This window comes from Microcaecilia unicolor, chromosome 3 (assembly GCF_901765095.1).
Source record: "Microcaecilia unicolor chromosome 3, aMicUni1.1, whole genome shotgun sequence".
NCBI classification, from domain to species: domain Eukaryota; kingdom Metazoa; phylum Chordata; class Amphibia; order Gymnophiona; family Siphonopidae; genus Microcaecilia; species Microcaecilia unicolor.
Window position 1 is genome coordinate 374,636,983 of NC_044033.1, and position 16,679 is coordinate 374,653,661.

The following is a 16,679-nucleotide window of genomic DNA, read 5'->3' on the forward strand; positions in this document are numbered from 1 at the left end:
ATTCTAGTTAAAGGCCACAAGGACATGATTTAGGACCTAGGTTAAACAATTTCCAAGGGCATGGAAGGCTGGAGATAATGAAAGTCTTTTTTAAACCAGAAAGCAATCTACATTTGAGGCAGGTACCAACAGGAAAGGAGCAGGAAGTAGGTAGTTTGATCCGTTACCTCTGCACTGCTTGGGCAATTTGTTTATCTGAAAAACCTAGTTGTTTGGCCTTCAGCAAGACCTCTGAGGGCATTTTGGTTCCATCTTCACGGTATGTCTCCAGTATTGTGACATGGTCTGTGATGTTTTTCATCTTATGCAGAAACCAGCGGTCTATCTTGGTGAGCTCATACAAGTGATCAATGGTGTATCCAGCTTTCAGGGCTGCAGCCAGCACAAAAATCCTTTTATCAGTGGGGGTCTCCAGCTCCTGTAGAAAGAGAATTAGTAAGCAGAGGGTTCCAATACAAAAGTGGTGCATAGTTCATATGAGATGATCTCTTTGCAAAGTTCTCTCTCCAAAGCACTCTCCCACTTTTTTTTTTCTAATAAGCTGAAAGTGACAGGGAAGACTGGATCTACAAAATTCGATCATGCCATTCCCCTCCTTAAATCCGCTCACTGGCTATTCCCCACATAACACAGAACATATAAGATTCTCTTGTTAGTTTTCAAAACACAATGCATAGGCCTTCTGCTATTTTTTATCTCACCTACTGATACCCCTAACTGCCCATTACACACCCTGAGATCCTCTCAACGTCTGATAGTCTCTTCCTTTAGGCAAATTAAGTATACCACTCGCCAATGCATTTTCTGTTACGGGGACCATCCTCTGGAACTCTTTTTGACCCACCATCTGCCCACCCAGACCTCGCTAGATAAGTTTAAATCTAAACTCAAGACCTTTTTATTTGATGTCTAACTAAACCATCAAAAGCTTTCATTTCCTTTAAAATGAATTTTAAGTGATATCTACCAGCATGAGCTTGCGAGATATAATTTTCAGTCTCTACCCTTCCCTTTTTTATTACCCTCTTCTCTCTCTCTTCTATTCCCTTTATTTTTTTTATCCTTACAATTTTATTTCCTTTCCTCACATTACTCGTTATTATTGTAAACCATTCAGATAATCTTTTGATGGACAGCATAACATACATGTGGAGGGGCATTTTCAATATGATATCTGTGACAAAACAGTGGGTTTGTAAGCCTGTAAACTCTGGGGCCCTTTTACAAAGCGGTGATAAGACCAACGTGGGCTTATCGCTGTAGTTCCCACCCCCAGTGCACAGTCATATCCGGTGCTACAAACATTTTTTTTATTTTTGTAGCACCGGTGTGTACCCAGTGGTAACTGGACAATGCTACATGCCGCACGGTCATTTCCTGAAGAAAAGAAATATCTACCTTTTACCCACTGCGGTACAAGGGGGCCTCAGCACACATCAAAAACACGCCAAAACCAGCGCAAGCCCCCTTTCGCCGCAGCTTGGTAAAAGGGGCCCTGTATTATTTCTTGAAGTGTATTTCTCTAGTTCGGCCAGCAGGTGGTGTATATTTTATGTTTAAAGATGTTATAGAGAAATGACAGGTTTTTTTTTAATTTAACACAAAGAGGAAGTAACCTGCAGTGATGTGGCCAGCTACTTAAAAAAAAAAAATGTTGTTCTGGGCTCTGATTGGCCCAGGAGCTCAAATTTAGTCTGGAAACACTGGATTTTTCTCCAGTCTCAGTTTGGAAGTAAGAAAGAGAAAGATCTATTCACTGAGACCCCGTGAGCAGTTGTGTGTTGGGTCTGTGAGTGCTCTCTAGGAACTGTGGGGCCACTATGAGTGCTGTCTCAGTAACTAGAAATCACCAGGGATAACTTAGAGCGGGAGACTTGCCCAGAGGCGGTTGGGACACAGTCGGTGGGAGGAGGGTGCTACTGTACAGCACATGTCCAGGTGCAAGCAGACCTGAGCTGTGCTGGGGATAGACCCTCTAAATGGCCGCAGGGTTAGCCCCAGGCAAGTGGCTAGACATTTCGTGACAATGTCTAAATCCAATTTTGCACGTTAAAAAAAAAAGCGTCCAAAAATCTAGGTGAACATGGCCATTTTTAAACCAGAAAAATGTCCTTTTTGTTTCAAAAATAGTCATCTGCTAGACATTTTTACACTCAGTGCATCTATGTTTTAGGCCTATTTTCGGTGGGGGGGGGGGGGGGGGGGGGGGGAGGAAAAAATGCACAAAAACAAGCCATTGGGATATATAGGAGGCCCCCATTCTTATTAGACTGGACACAGAGACATCCCAAGTAGAGCAGTGGAGCACCCTATGGGGCACTGCAGTGGACTTCACATAAAAGGTCCCATGTACACATCTCACTGTTACCCCCCCCCCCCCCCCCCCCCCCCCCCCCCCATGATTATATTGGCCAGGGAGTCCTCCAAAATCCACCAAAAAAACTACTGTATCCAACTGTGCACTACTACGATAGCCCTTATGCCTACAGGTGTCACCTATATTTAGGTATAGCACATTCCACAAGTGTACCAGTTAGAGCGAGATATGGGCCTGGGTCCCCTTTTCTACAGGGTACTCAACCGACCACTAAGCTACTCCAGGGATCTGCTTTCTGCTCTAATAGAACTGGCAATAGCATCTGAAGCCGACCATAACATCTGAAGCTGTCAAAGACTGGTACGTAGAGTTTCTTTCACATCTTTAAGGGGAAGAGGGGGGTCATGCCTTAATTCCTCCAGTGGCCATCTGGTCATTTAGAGCATCTTTTGTGACTCAGGGCCCCTTTTACTATGTCACGGTAGTGTTTTTAGCACGTGCTAAACAGTAGACACACCCATATATTCCTACAGGTGACCAGTATCTAGCACATGCTAACAATGCTACCACAGTTTAGTAAAACACCCCCTTAGTCACGATTGAAACAGGTCTATACCAAAACATCTCACTTTTAGCCCTGGATGTTTTTGGTTTGTTCCATTATGGCAGAAAAACGTCCAAATTTTGGGAATCTGGCGCCCAAGAGTCCACATGCCACTTTATGCCGTTTTTGAAACATTCTTCTCTTTTGGAAGACAGTGAACTCAATCTGGTTGCATCTCCTCCAGCATCAGCTATTATCATATTCTCTCTGCCTGGCACTAACCTCCTCACTCTGTTAATCAGTGTGGTACACAAACTTTCTGATCTTCTGCTCAAAACCACCAATGCACTGTGTCACGACGCAGACAGCAGTAGGGACCCGTTACCTGGGTTGGGGGGTCTTGTGCGGTTTGGCGCTCCTTTCCTCTTCCAGGGGTCGCGGTTAGGCGGCCCCTCTGGTTCTCTCTTGCCTGTGGGATCTCAGACTGTTCTCTCCTTCCAGTGCAGTGCGGCACAGAGCCAGGATCTCCCCTCGGTGTGTGTCGAGGCACACACTTCCAGGACTTCCCCGTCCACGGATGACGTCGACTATGACCTCAGATGTTCTCCTCCTCTTTAGTGGGGATTCCTTCTTAGTGCGGCACCTCAGCTACTCACTCTTTGGAGAGCTTCAATATTCTGCTGTTTCTTCTTGTTCCCTGACTCTGACCTCTGCTGGATTCCAACTCTGTCTTGCCTACTGCTGCCTGGCCCCTGCTGGATTCTAATGCTGCCTTGCCTACTGCCTGCCTCTGGATACTGATGCTGCCTTGCCATCTGCCTGCCTCTGACCACTGCTGGCTACTGACGCTGTCTTATCTACTAATTGCATCTGCCTACTGCCGGACACTGACGCTGCCTTGTTTGCTGCCTGTTTCTGACTTTCACTGGACACTGCTTCTGGTCTGTGGCCTGACTCTGACCTCTGCCTGGGCCCCGACGTTGCCTCCTGTTGCCATCATCAGTAGCCCTTTCATTTCCAAGACCCTACTAAGAAGTCCTGCTGGCAGCCTGAACCCTGGGGCTCAACCGCTGGAGAACGGTGGCCACCAAAGGTGAAGCACTGGGCTTGTAGACAGTTGGCCTTCTAGACCAACGCAAGGGCTCATCATCCGTGACACTGTGGAACCACTAAAGACTTGTCAGAGAAGTCTGGGGCAAAGAGGAAAACTGCACAGAGATCATCAGGAGTTTTATAAACCTCCATATATCATGTGCTAAGAAAGTCTGTTATAAGAATCCACAGCCACCCGAATTAGAAACAACAGAATAAACCTGTCGAAGGCTGTAAGGCCCAGCTATTCTGTCCAGTTTACTTCCTTGCACAATGTCAGAATCCAGTTAACCTACAACTTTTCCTTCATTTATTTGTGACCCAGGATCTTCTGTGCTTCTGTCATGGCTTTGCAGAAATACATACTTTGGTTTAGTATTCAAAGAAGGGGCTGAAAGAGAACTAGAGACATCAGGAAGATCAAATGTAGTGAAGAAGATATTACAACATGTATAAAAGAATGTTTGCTGAAGAATGAAGAAAAGCAGTGGTGATGACCGAGAAAAGGAATGACAACATTCTGGAGTCCACCAGATGTTTGTCGTTCCTTTACTTGGTTGTCGCCACTGCTTTTCTTCATCTGTGTTTCTGCAGGGACTTTCCCCTCTCTCTCTTTGGGTCAAAAAGTGATTGCATCACACTATAACACTAAAAGTGGACAAAGAAATTAAGTCTATGCCTAAGGATATCAAGGGTGTTCAGAAAGATTATGGTAAGAAACCGTTATTTTAGGTACACACCTACATCAGATCAGACCTAATACTACCAGAGAGCTTTAGCTTAATTTGGTCTAAATCTGTGGAATATATTGCCTGTTGGGTTGCAGCAAAAAGGAAAAATTGTCTTAACTGGTAATTTTCTTTCCCATTGACCTACCAAACCAGTCCAGACAAGTGGGTGTTGTGTCCACTGACCAACAGATAGAGACAAAGAAAGAAAGCCGTTCCATGGTTTAATGGGAAAGAGACAGCATGGATTCAGCCAAGGGAAGTCTTGCCTCACCAATTTGCTTCATTTCTTTGAAGGAGTAAAACATGTGGATAAAGGTGAGCCAGTTGAAGTAGTTATCTAGATTTTCAAAAAGCTTTTGACAAAGTTCCTCATAAGAGACTCTTGAGAAAATCAAAAAGTCATGGGATAGGAGGCAATGTCCTTCTGTGGATTAGGAATTGGTTATTGGACAAAAAGCAGAGGGTAGGGTTAAATGGCCATTTTTCTCAATGGAGGAGGGTGAATAGTGGAGTGCCACAGGGATCTGTACTGGGACCGGTGCTATTTAACATTTATAAATGATCTAGAAATTGGAACAAGTGAGGTGATTACATTTGCAGTTGACACAAAACTATTCAAAGTTGTCAAAACACAGGCGGATTGTGAAAAATTGAAAGAAGACCTTAGGAAACTGGAGGATTGGGCATCCAAATGGCAGATGAAATTTAATATGGACAAATGCTAAGTGATACACATTGGGAAGAATAATCTGAATTATAATTACCTGATACTAGAGTCCACCTTAGGGACTTGTAGGTGTCATTGAAGACAATATGCTGAATCTATAAGTTCTATAATGGAATTTGCATTGGGAGCCACACCCAAGCCACCTTGATACTCCCCACACAAGAGCAGTGGGTACTATATGAAGAACAGTACCAGCTGTGCTTGGTCGAGAAAACCATCACTCATAACCCTGAAGTGGAGCAATGCTAGAGGCTGACCGAAACAGGTGCTTTTGGTTCCGACAGAATCTGCAACCAAAATTAGCCAGTCAGTTTTGGCCAGAACTGTAACTGAAAGTGGCACCTCGAAGGTCCTCTTAGGCCAGCTGCCACCACAGCCCCCACTCCTGTCCCAGAAGAGGGACACAGCTGGCTAGCTATCCAACCCCAACCCCTCCACCCTCTAACCAGCAAAAAGGCCCTCCCCTGGCCTACTTTTGCTTTAAATGGCATGGAGGTTAGTGGTTTCTTCTGGTCAAGAGCATTGCTCAGTTGATCTTGCCTCTGCAGATTCCTCTGCCAAAATGGCTGCCGAGACTGCCATGGGATGTCCCGGCAGCAATTTTGGGACTGGATGCAGCATAAGCAGGGCTGGAGAGTGCTCCAGCTTATGTTGCTTCCAATCCCAAGATGGTTACCAGGACCTCCCACGATTGTCATGGGAAGTCCTGGTAGCCATTTTGGCTGAGGAACCTTTAGGGGCAAGAGCAATTGGGGATTGTTCTAGCCTAGAAGAAGAAACTAGACCACCAGGTCATTTAAAGGTAGGCTTGAGGAGGGCTTTCAGGTGGTGGGAGGGCGGAGGGGTCATGATCGCATGGCCGGCCGGTCCGGGAAGACTGGCTCTCTTCTTGGGGGGGGGGGGGGGGGGGGGGGTAGCACTGGCATTTGTGGAGAGTGATGAGGGTGCAGAGAGTTTCAGTTTTAGCTGAAAATGCACGAACATTTCCAGCCAAAACCAAATCTGGATTTCAGGTCAGTTTTGGTGTCGAATATAAAATTCGGTTGGCCTGTAAGCAGAGTTTCTTGTGCTTGCACTCTTCTGCTGCCTGAAACATGGCTGCCAAAACCCAGTTGAATATCACAGTAAGCCTGTAAGCCCTCCTGTCAGAAAGAAACACTACGCAAATGTTCATTTCTTTTTTCTTTTGCTACTCCTTGCTCAATCCTCCCCCCCCCCCCCCCCCCAAGGCTCCAAAGATGCTTTTCAACGGGACCAAGTGGGGGGAAGGAAGAGGGACCTGGATCACTGGGCTTAGCAATCCTAGGCTCTATGGACAGTCCAGACTTAACAGGTTAGATCAGTGTTTCCCAAGTCCAGTACTGGAGTAACCCTTGCCAGTCAGATTTTCAGGATAGCCACAATGAATAACGTATGAACTTTGCATACGCTGCCTCTATTATATGAAAAGTTCTTTTATGCATATTATTGGCTGATCAGTGCCTGGTAAATCATTGTTTTAGTTTAAGAGGGATTTTATTGTAGTGTTTCCTTTGCTTTCTTGTTTTAGCCTCATCATTTGTTGCTCCTAATTTTATTTTATTGTTAACTGCTTTGTTGTTGGTTACGAAAGGAAGTATACTAACTACGACACAATCATATCTATATAACTATCTACATACGTATACACACTAGAGAATGACATGGGGACAGTTTGTTCCCGTCCAATCCCATCCCCGTGGGCTCTGTCCTCATCTGCAGAAGGCCCAAACACTTATGATTTTATATTTAAATCTTTTTATTAAAGTATAAAAAAGAATATGCTGTGCAACTGTTTATAAATCACAAATAGAAAACAATAATAACAAGCAATTATAATAACCCCCCACCCTCTACCCTTCAAACAATAGCTGACTTCTACTACCCCAAGGAATCCTAATCCACCCTGTTAAAATGTCCAAGGGTACAAAATACAACCTATTATGTATGCCCTAGTGGGGGAGAAATATGCCCTATGAAGCACTGTTATGATTTTTAAATCTGTGGATAAATAAGTCATCAACAATCTCCTGTCTTCCACAGTCCTTCCTGCAACAGAAGATGTCTTCTCAGATGATGTGCTGTGCTAATAGCAGGAATGTACAGGATACCCCACATAAATTTTGCCAGTTGTGGCCATCATGTTTGCTTGTTTTTCCCAAAAATCAAAATATTGTTGTCTGCATCTCAAACATAATATAGCATAGTTAAGTGACAACAGATAAAGACCGGAATGGTCCATCCAGCCTGCCCAAAAGTCACATTCATTCTCAATTCAAGATTAAATCAACAATGAACATGATATTATATACATGATGATGGTCTTTCTTTGTTGTTTCTGGTACATAGACCATAGAAGTCCACCTGTCTCTGTCCTTATGGTCCAACTACTGGAGTTGCTGTCTTTAGATGATTATTCAGACACTTGCTCCAGGGTATTGTGGTCCTGACATAGGCTATGTTTCACCATGGGCTGTTTCAAGGAATTCCAACTGGAATAATAACATTCAAGTTAGGTCATCATCACCCCCTGATGTCCATAATCTTTCCAATTGCATTTAATTTAATATTACCAAGTGTAGACGGCGTCGGCATTTGTAGCCTTCATTACTTTGTGCTACAAATATGGTGCCGCCAGCCACAGTGACTCTTATCTCTTCTACCCAAGTCATGTGATATATTAAACCATGAAAACGAGCTCTAGTTCAAAACATTCAATACTAGAGCTCGTTTTCATGTATTAGATTACTAATCCCTGCTCTAGTTATCAATGCACTTTTCCATATATTAAACCATCCAATCATAATAGCCCAAGGTGAAACACAGCCTATGTCGGGACCACAATACCCCAAGAGCAAGAGTCTAAATAATCATCTAAAGATGAGTATTTGATATCTCACAATGAATGGACAATGACATTTAAAAAAAGCATTTATTGAAAGGTATGAATTTTGAAATATAACTAAGAGAAAATAAGATAAAAAGAAAAAAATTTATCACAGACCAATGAGGTGGATGCATAAAGTTTGCTGATTGGAAGTTGTATTCAGTAAGTAGCACCGCAGAGGTCAGAGATTAAACATAGTGCATAGGAGGTAGCAACATAATATTGGGTTTTAGTCTTTAGCCATATGATTCTACTTTTGAAACAGATCTTTATGTTCTCTCAAGGATTTCTCCCTAAACCCTAAGCATTTCTTGAGAGGATGAAGTTTCCTATGTATAGGACACTGTCTGTCTGGATCTTCTACTTTCTCTGTAGTAGAAGCACGATCAGACGGTGGAGTTGCTGTGGGCAACACATCTGTCATATGTACAGTTATAGGCTTCCTAGTGCTTCCGTACTTCTTGCCCGGCCTTTCATTCAGAAAGTAGCCTGTCTTGCCTGCTTCAGGGTACATCAAACATGAAGCTGGGGTCATTTTCTCCTCTTTGCCAAATTTCTGAAAAACTTCACGAAGACTGTGAAGGGAGGAAACGTCTCTTGGTTGCCCTCTATACACTTCTCACCTAATGCTATTTCCCTCTTATGTCATATAGCAGCTTTCTTATAATCTCATTTATGCCCCAAGCTGTATCCAAGTAGCACAGGCTTGGAAGGTTCGGATCAGCTTTGATGGCTTCCAGTTCCTAGAGATCTCCTAATTCTTGTAGCTTGTCATTATCTCTATTTGAGTAACTCCTTATTCTCTTCATCAGTGCCTGTTGGATAGCTTCTGGGCTGCCATAATGCTGGTCAAGTTTCTTTTTTCAAACTTCTTTAATCTCTTTACACAATCGGCTGACTCAGTTCCCAGCAATTTTATTATCAGATTCATTTCCTGCTTTGGGGTGGGCTTCATAATTGCTATAGAATCCTTTGTCTATAATTTTTAGATATAAAGTTCTACTTCAGGTATGCTGCACTATTTCCCCCCCCCCCCCCATCTTTCTTTGCTGTCAGCCAAATGCAGGAATTTCTGGCTGGTCACAGGCTCTGATGGGACCTCTCGTTGCTACGGCAACTCAGCTACCTTGTATAACTTGTTACAAATGTAATTTACTGAGAAGAGGTATGGCAAGGACACCAATTGCAAGCCTCCAGCACATATGAAAGACCCAATTACAAGTCTCCACCACAAATGCAGCACCTATGATTGGTCCAGGGTAGAGAAGTGAATGCTCACCACAGCCTATAAAACCATGCTGCAGACAAAGAAACTCTGAAAAACTAGGCATGCTTGGAAAGAGAATTTCAGATCCGTCCAATGGCCTATTTTTTTCCTGAAGGGGGTGCTCTCCCCCCTTCGTAGAAATTCTCTATATCTAAGAATCTTTCTTTCATTCATTCTTCCTTTCTTTCTCTTTGTTCTGTGACCTTTGTATGAGGAATTAACTTTCCTTCCTCCCTTTTTCTCTTCTTTATATAATTAGTCTGATTATAATTACCAGAGGTACTGATATTAGATTCTGTATGTTGTTATTTTTCCATGACTTGAAACTAATATCTGATGCTGTGCTGGTAAGATTAAAAAAACTTTTAATTCTCTGATTCCTGTCCAAATATAATAATTTTGTAATATTTCGTAAGTTGTTTAGAGAATAGCAAACCAAATGCGCAGCCTAGTACACCTTAAAGTCAGATTTCCATCCTCTATACTTTTCAGGGCAGTCACTGAACTAGGTAAGCCCGGTGTTCGCCATCTTTTTACGAGCCATACATGTTGCTAGATCTTCTCTCTCTCTCTCTCTCTCTGACATTTCTAGCTCAATGGCAGTAGGTACCTGTGGCTGGCTGTTTACCACAATTTGTCTGGAGTTGGGTGTGGAGTGTGGCTGGATGGATGCCTCTTGCAGAATCACAGTGAGACCAATATTCAAAGTGATTTAAGGGGACAGAAGCCTCTACTGCCTGCTTAAATAGCTTCCCGCTGCCTAACCAGGGATATTCAGCAGCACTTAACCAGACAGTGCTGCTGAATATCCTGAGAACCAAACCAAAGCCCTGAGCCCCCTCAAGCCTCTCCACCAATGTTCCCTTGTTTCCCTCCCCCCTCCCACCCCACATCAAGACTTCCCGCCCCCAGAAGACCCCCTGCCCTCCCAAGCCGTGCAGGTAGGCCCTCCTTCTGGGCCTACCTGTATCCCTTGTGGTCCAGCGGGGTTGTTGGGGGCAGGAGCGTAGCCCTCTCGCTCCTGCCCCTTGTAGCACCAGTTTAAAATGGCTGCCGCAACCTCACGCAGCAGCTTGTGGTACTTTGTGTAAATGCACATTTTCAAAGCTGACATTTTATTCTCTAAGAATAGAAAATACATATTTTGTATTTTGATCATTTTATTTTTTTTCAGTTGGGTTAGCTCTGACCTGTCTCTATGACTTTTGCTTGTTGATTTAGTCCTAAGCTCTTTCCCAGGGTCTCAGTTCCACATATTTTTTATTCCCCTTGTCTTCATCCCTTCCTGCCTTCCATCTGTCACTGACATTGATCCCTCAGTTTCATGTTTTTTTTGTCCTCCATTTCACTTATCTACTATACCTCGATTTTGGTTCTTCCTTTCCCTTCCTTCAGTCCTATGTCTTCCTCCATTTCTTGCTCTTAACTTTCTAGGCCTTCCATTTCCACTTATCTCTCATGCCTCTATCAGCTCCTATCTCATCTTTCAGCCATATTCTAGTCCCCCAATTCTATATTCATCAAGTACAGAATGACACGGGGACAAAGTTTGTCCCTGTGCCGTCTCTATGGTATGTCTTCATCCCCGCAGTTACCGCGGGTCCCTGTCTCCATGTCATTCTCTAATACACACACGTATTATATATATCTATCTATATAATTATACATACACATATTACACACACATCTGTGCACACAAGCATGCCACACTGTAAACCAGTAATGCAAATTTAACTTGTGCATATTCACTGGGAAAAACCAGACTGGATGGGTGTATCTCAAAGACTATTTTGAGAATCCCAGTTGTAAACTCTATTGACTGTTCTTTCCTATGCTTTACTGCCATGAAGCTTGATTTCTTCCCCTCATTTATTCTAGTAATACTGTAGCTGTATTACTCTTAATCGAAGGTAAAAAAGTGAAGAATGCAATCTGGGTGGGGATATGCATTTCAATGAGTGTTTTGCAAAACTGGTATCTGTTTTCAGAACTAATTTCCTCACATGTTTTGCTGAATTTTAATGTTCCACTTTCCCATACTGCTTTAAGAAAGCTTATGCTTATCTAGTTTACATAAGATACCCCAGGAATAAGACATCACCAAAATCTAGGAAGAAATATGAGAGAAGACAGTCCAGAAACTAAACAACTCTGATCTTCGGGGCATGACGGCACTGTGGCAGAATCATCAGCTGCTACTGCCTATAGAGTACCAGGTATGTTGGATAAACAGGTCTTCCTAATGCAGTCAGATCTACAAAAGTAATGCCACACTGGGAAAAGACCAAGGGTCCATCAAGCCCAGCATCCTGTCCACGAAAGCGGCCAATCCAGGCCAAGGGCACCTGGCAAGCTTCACAAACGCACAAACATTCTATACATGTTATTCCTGGAATTGTGGATTTTTCCCAAGTCCATTTAGTAGTGGTTTATGGACTTGTCTTTTAGGAAACCGTCTAACCCCCTTTTAAACTCTGCCAAGCTAACCACCTTCACCACGTTCTCCGGCAATGAATTCCAGAGTTTAATTACGCGTTGGGTGAAGAAAAAGTTTCTCCGATTTGTTTTAAATTTACTACACTGTAGTTTCATCGCATGCCCCCTAGTCCTAGTATTTTTGGAAAGCATCATCAACAGACGCTTCACATCCACCTGTTCCACTCCACTCATTATTTTATATGCCTCTATCATGTCTCCCCTCAGCCGTCTCTTCTCCAAACTGAAAAGCCCTAGCCTCCTTAGTCTTTCTTCATAGGGAAGTCGTCCCATCTCCGCTATCGTTTTAGTCGCCCTTCGCTGCACCTTTTCCAATTCTACTATATCTTTCTTGAGATGCGGCAACCAGAATTGAACACAATACTCAAGGTGTGGTTGCACCATGGATCTGGCACATTTATCAGGAAAATAATCGGAAAAAAATACTCAAAAGCATACCTCACACCAATACTGCGAACTGACATGGAAGAACCCCTATGATTCTGAAACCCTACATACATCTCAGGCAGCATCAAAGAGCTGAAATGAACCAAAACACTTACCCATCAGAAGAGCATGCTGAAAGTATATTATACTAGTTTTGTTTACTCAGACAAGTTCTATATTTACCATGTCAGAGGCTGGCTTCACTGTGTGGTCAAACCCCACGCAATTCTCATCCACCATCCTCAGGGCCTTCTGGAAAGCCTCCTCGAAGTTCCGCCCCACAGACATCACTTCACCTAGACACAGAAGAACAAATTTGAGAGAACGAGAGAGAGAGACAGGTATGTGTGTATATATCTTTTAGGTGTATCATCACAAAATATTCTTCATTGAGGTGATGGATGCATGGAATAGCCTAGCCTTTCAGGGGACACAATATTTAATTAGTTACAAAAACAGAATTTAAAAAAAACCACCAGACCTCACTTCACCTAGACACAGAAGAACAAATTTGAGAGAGAGAGAGAGAGAGAGAGAGAGAGAGAGAGAGAGAGACAAGTATGAGTGTATATATATATATATCTTTTAGGTGTATCGTCACAAAATATTTTTCATTGAGAAGGTGATGGATGCCTGGAATAGCCTTTCATGGGACATAATATTTAATTCAAAAACAGTTACAAAAACAGAATTAAAAAAAAAAAAAAAAAACACCACCAGACAGGCACATAGGATCCCTAGTGGAAAGAAGTGAAGGGAACTTAAGGTATCAACCAGATTAGTTGAACCTTATTTTCTTTATCTACCATTATAGTCTGTTCCTTTGTGTGTGACAAGATCCCTGAGGGTTCTCTGATTGACAAGTAGCTATCTGGTGCTTTTCAATTCCAATAAGCAGAGTCTCAAACACTTCACAAAGTCACTCATGCTCATCCTGTGCAGCAGGAGAAAGCAAGTCAGAAAATGCACAAACTAGTGTAGCGTATAGACAGGTTTTACCTTTTTCCTGCAGCTCCCCTGCCCTTTCCCTTCCCTATCCCAAAGCCAGAAATCAAGGGCAATCCAGGGTCCAATGGCGGCCTTAGCCTATTTAGAGATGCAGGGCCATCAGCTCATGATCCTATTCCAAGCTCTTACATCCCATAACTAGGCTAGCTGGGGGCAGGGCTTTGCAGAGAAATATGAGCTGATGGACCCACATCTTTAAACAGACTACTCCCGCTGCTAGTGCCGCCACAGTCCCAACATTAATAAGTTTCTGCCCATAGAGAAGATGACGGAGGGTTGGGGGGGGGGGGGGGTTCTTGAGGGGCAGCTGGCAGACTGCTGCTGTTACTCTTTAGGCTTCTTTTAGTGGCATGACCTGAGCTCCCTGTTACCCCATTCCTGCCCATCTGTCTGTTCATATGGCCACAATTCTGTGAATGTATATGTGGCAAAACAGTGGGTTTTCAAGCCTGTGAATTGTATTTTGATTTTCATGCAGTGTATTTCTTTTGTTTGGCCAGCAGGTGGTGTTTGTTCTGTGTTTTAAGGCTCCGATTGGCCCTGCAATTCAAAATCCAGCCAGGAGTTACTGGATTTTCCCCCATCTCAGAGAGGGAGCGGAGAGAGTAAGCTCTATGCTGAGGCTCCGTGAGAAGTTATATTTTATAACTTGTAAGCAGCTATATTTCCTGAACTCCCCAGGTACAACTTAAGTAGTAAATAAATGTTTAGTTAGTTTGATTACTGTTTAATTTACCTGTTAATGTTGTTAAGTACATAAGTACATAAGTAATGCCATACTGGGAAAAGACCAAGGGTCCATCGAGCCCAGCATCCTGTTCACGACAGCGGCCAATCCAGGCCAAGGGCACCTGGCAAGCTTCCCAAATATACAAACATTCTATACATGTTATTCCTGGAATTGTGGATGTTTCCCCAAGTCCATTTAGTAGCGGTTTATGGACTTGTCCTTTAGGAAACCGTCTAACCCCTTTTAAAACTCTGCTAAGCTAACCGCCTTCACCACTTTCTCCAGCAACGAATTCCAGAGTTTAATTATACGTTGGCTGAAGAAAAATTTTCTCCGATTTGTTTTAAATTTACTACACTGTAGTTTCATCGCATGCCCCCTAGTCCTAGTATTTTTGGAAAGCGTGAACAGACGCTTCACATCCACCTGTTCCACTCCACTCATTATTTTATATACCTCTATCATGTCTCCCCTCAGCCGTCTCTTCTCCAAGCTGAATAGCCCTAGCCTCCTTAATCTTTCTTCATAGGGAAGTCGTCCCATCCCCGCTATCAGTCGCCCTTCGCTACACCTTTTCCAATTCTACTATATCTTTCTTGAGATGCGGCGACCAGAATTGAACACAATACTCAAGGTGCGGTCGCACCATGAGGCGATACAACGGCATTATATTATCCTCACACCTGTTTTCCATACCTTTCCTAATAATACCCAACATTCTATTCGCTTTCCTAGTCGCAGCAGCACACAGCAGAAGGTTTCAGCGTATTATTGATGACGACACCCAGATCCCTTTCTTGGTCCGTAACTCCTAACGTGGAACCTTGCATGACGTAGCTATAATTCGGGTTCTTTTTTCTCCACATGCATCACCTTGCACTTGCTCACATTAAACGTCATCTGCCATTTAGCCGCCCAGTCTCGTAAGGTCCTCTTGTAATTTTTCACAATCCTGTCGCGATTTAACAACTTTGAATAACTTTGTGTCATCAGCAAATTTAATTACCTCGCTAGTTACTCCCATCTCTAAATCATTTATAAATATATTAAAAAGCAGCGGTCCTAGCACAGACCCCTGAGGAACCCCACTAACTACCCTTCTCCATTGTGAATACTGACCATTTGCTGGTTGGTTACACTCTGGCTCACTGTTCAATTTTCCATGACAATAAACCTTTTTAAGCTTATTGATTCTGATGTTCTGGACTGACTAAGAATCCTGGTGGTTTGGTCTGTGGATGCTTTCTGGGAACTGGAGGACCCCTGGGACTGTGGCCCGAGTGTCCTTAGAAACCACTGGGGAAATAGCCTGCGGGTTGGAGGCTCGCCCAGAGGCAAGTGTGATCCCAGCAGGCAGGTGGAAGGGTACGCCAGTGTAGAGTACTGCACAGGTGCATGCAGGCCTGAGCAGTGCTGGGACAGACCCTTTAGGTGGCCGCAGGGTTAACCCCCCCCCAGGTGGGCTCTAGGCATTTCGTGACAGTATACATATGGACAATAAGATTAGAGGCAATGAGTATCACAGAAAACATGAAGAGTGAGGGATGAGAAACCAAAGAGCAAATATACAAGAACAATTGTTCTGAAAAATATTGACCTGGGAGATCCTTCTATTAGCTGGATTTTCAGGGTATATGCAATGAATATACATGATATAGACTTGCAAATCTATCTAAAAGTGTGTACAGCGGGGTCAAAGAGATGTTGTGCTAGACAGTTACATATCATAATATTAATGAAAAAGGCAGAACCCTCCTACAATGCACACAAGTACTCAGCCAAAACTGGCTTTGCATTATGCAGAAGCTATTTGCCCTTTCTCCCACCAGAAGACTTATATGTAGTCAAAACTAAATTAGAGACCTCAAGAAACCAGACAATAATCTGATGTCTTTATATTTTGCACAGTACAAGAAAGCATTCCTGTTTCTTTCTACATGTAGTCTGATATAATCCTGAGAAAAAAATCAGCTAGAGCAGCAAAATTTACATTAGGCCAGAAACAAATCTGATCACAGATTTCATTGATCATCTAACTGAAACTGGTTCTATTACTATCCTTTCTGCACTTTATAATTTTACTGTTATTAGCATTACATATTTTTGTTTTAAATTAGAATACCCTAGAATCAATTTTCAAAGGATTTTATATTTACTGATAGACGGTAAACATGTAAATTCCCTATCCATTTATTTGCAGCCTCTATAAAGATATCAGACTGAAAATATGTCTAACCACCCCAATGTTATGCATACAGTGGAGGGGCAGAGCAATGGCAACAACCAGATAATCTGTATAACAGTGATATTCAGATACTATACAGATAAGCTACACATTTAGTTTAGGCCTGCCAAATGCAAACCTAAGCTAAAGACAGCAGCATTAGTCACTGTACTACACATATATCTGGCAATGCTGAATATATGGATGCTGCT

The 16,679-nt window shown here is 43.0% G+C and overlaps 1 protein-coding gene across 1 annotated transcript in view; it reads right to left on the reverse strand.

Moving 5' to 3' along the window:
• CAD (carbamoyl-phosphate synthetase 2, aspartate transcarbamylase, and dihydroorotase) overlaps positions 1–16,679 on the reverse strand; it is a 448,399-nt gene that overhangs the window by 283,389 nt on the left and 148,331 nt on the right. The window contains exons 16-17 of the mRNA XM_030198598.1: positions 12,689–12,801; positions 168–418 (exon numbers count right to left, since the gene is read on the reverse strand). Of these exons, the coding sequence (XP_030054458.1) occupies positions 168–418; positions 12,689–12,801 (364 nt within the window). The remainder of the gene's footprint in view (positions 1–167; positions 419–12,688; positions 12,802–16,679) is intronic.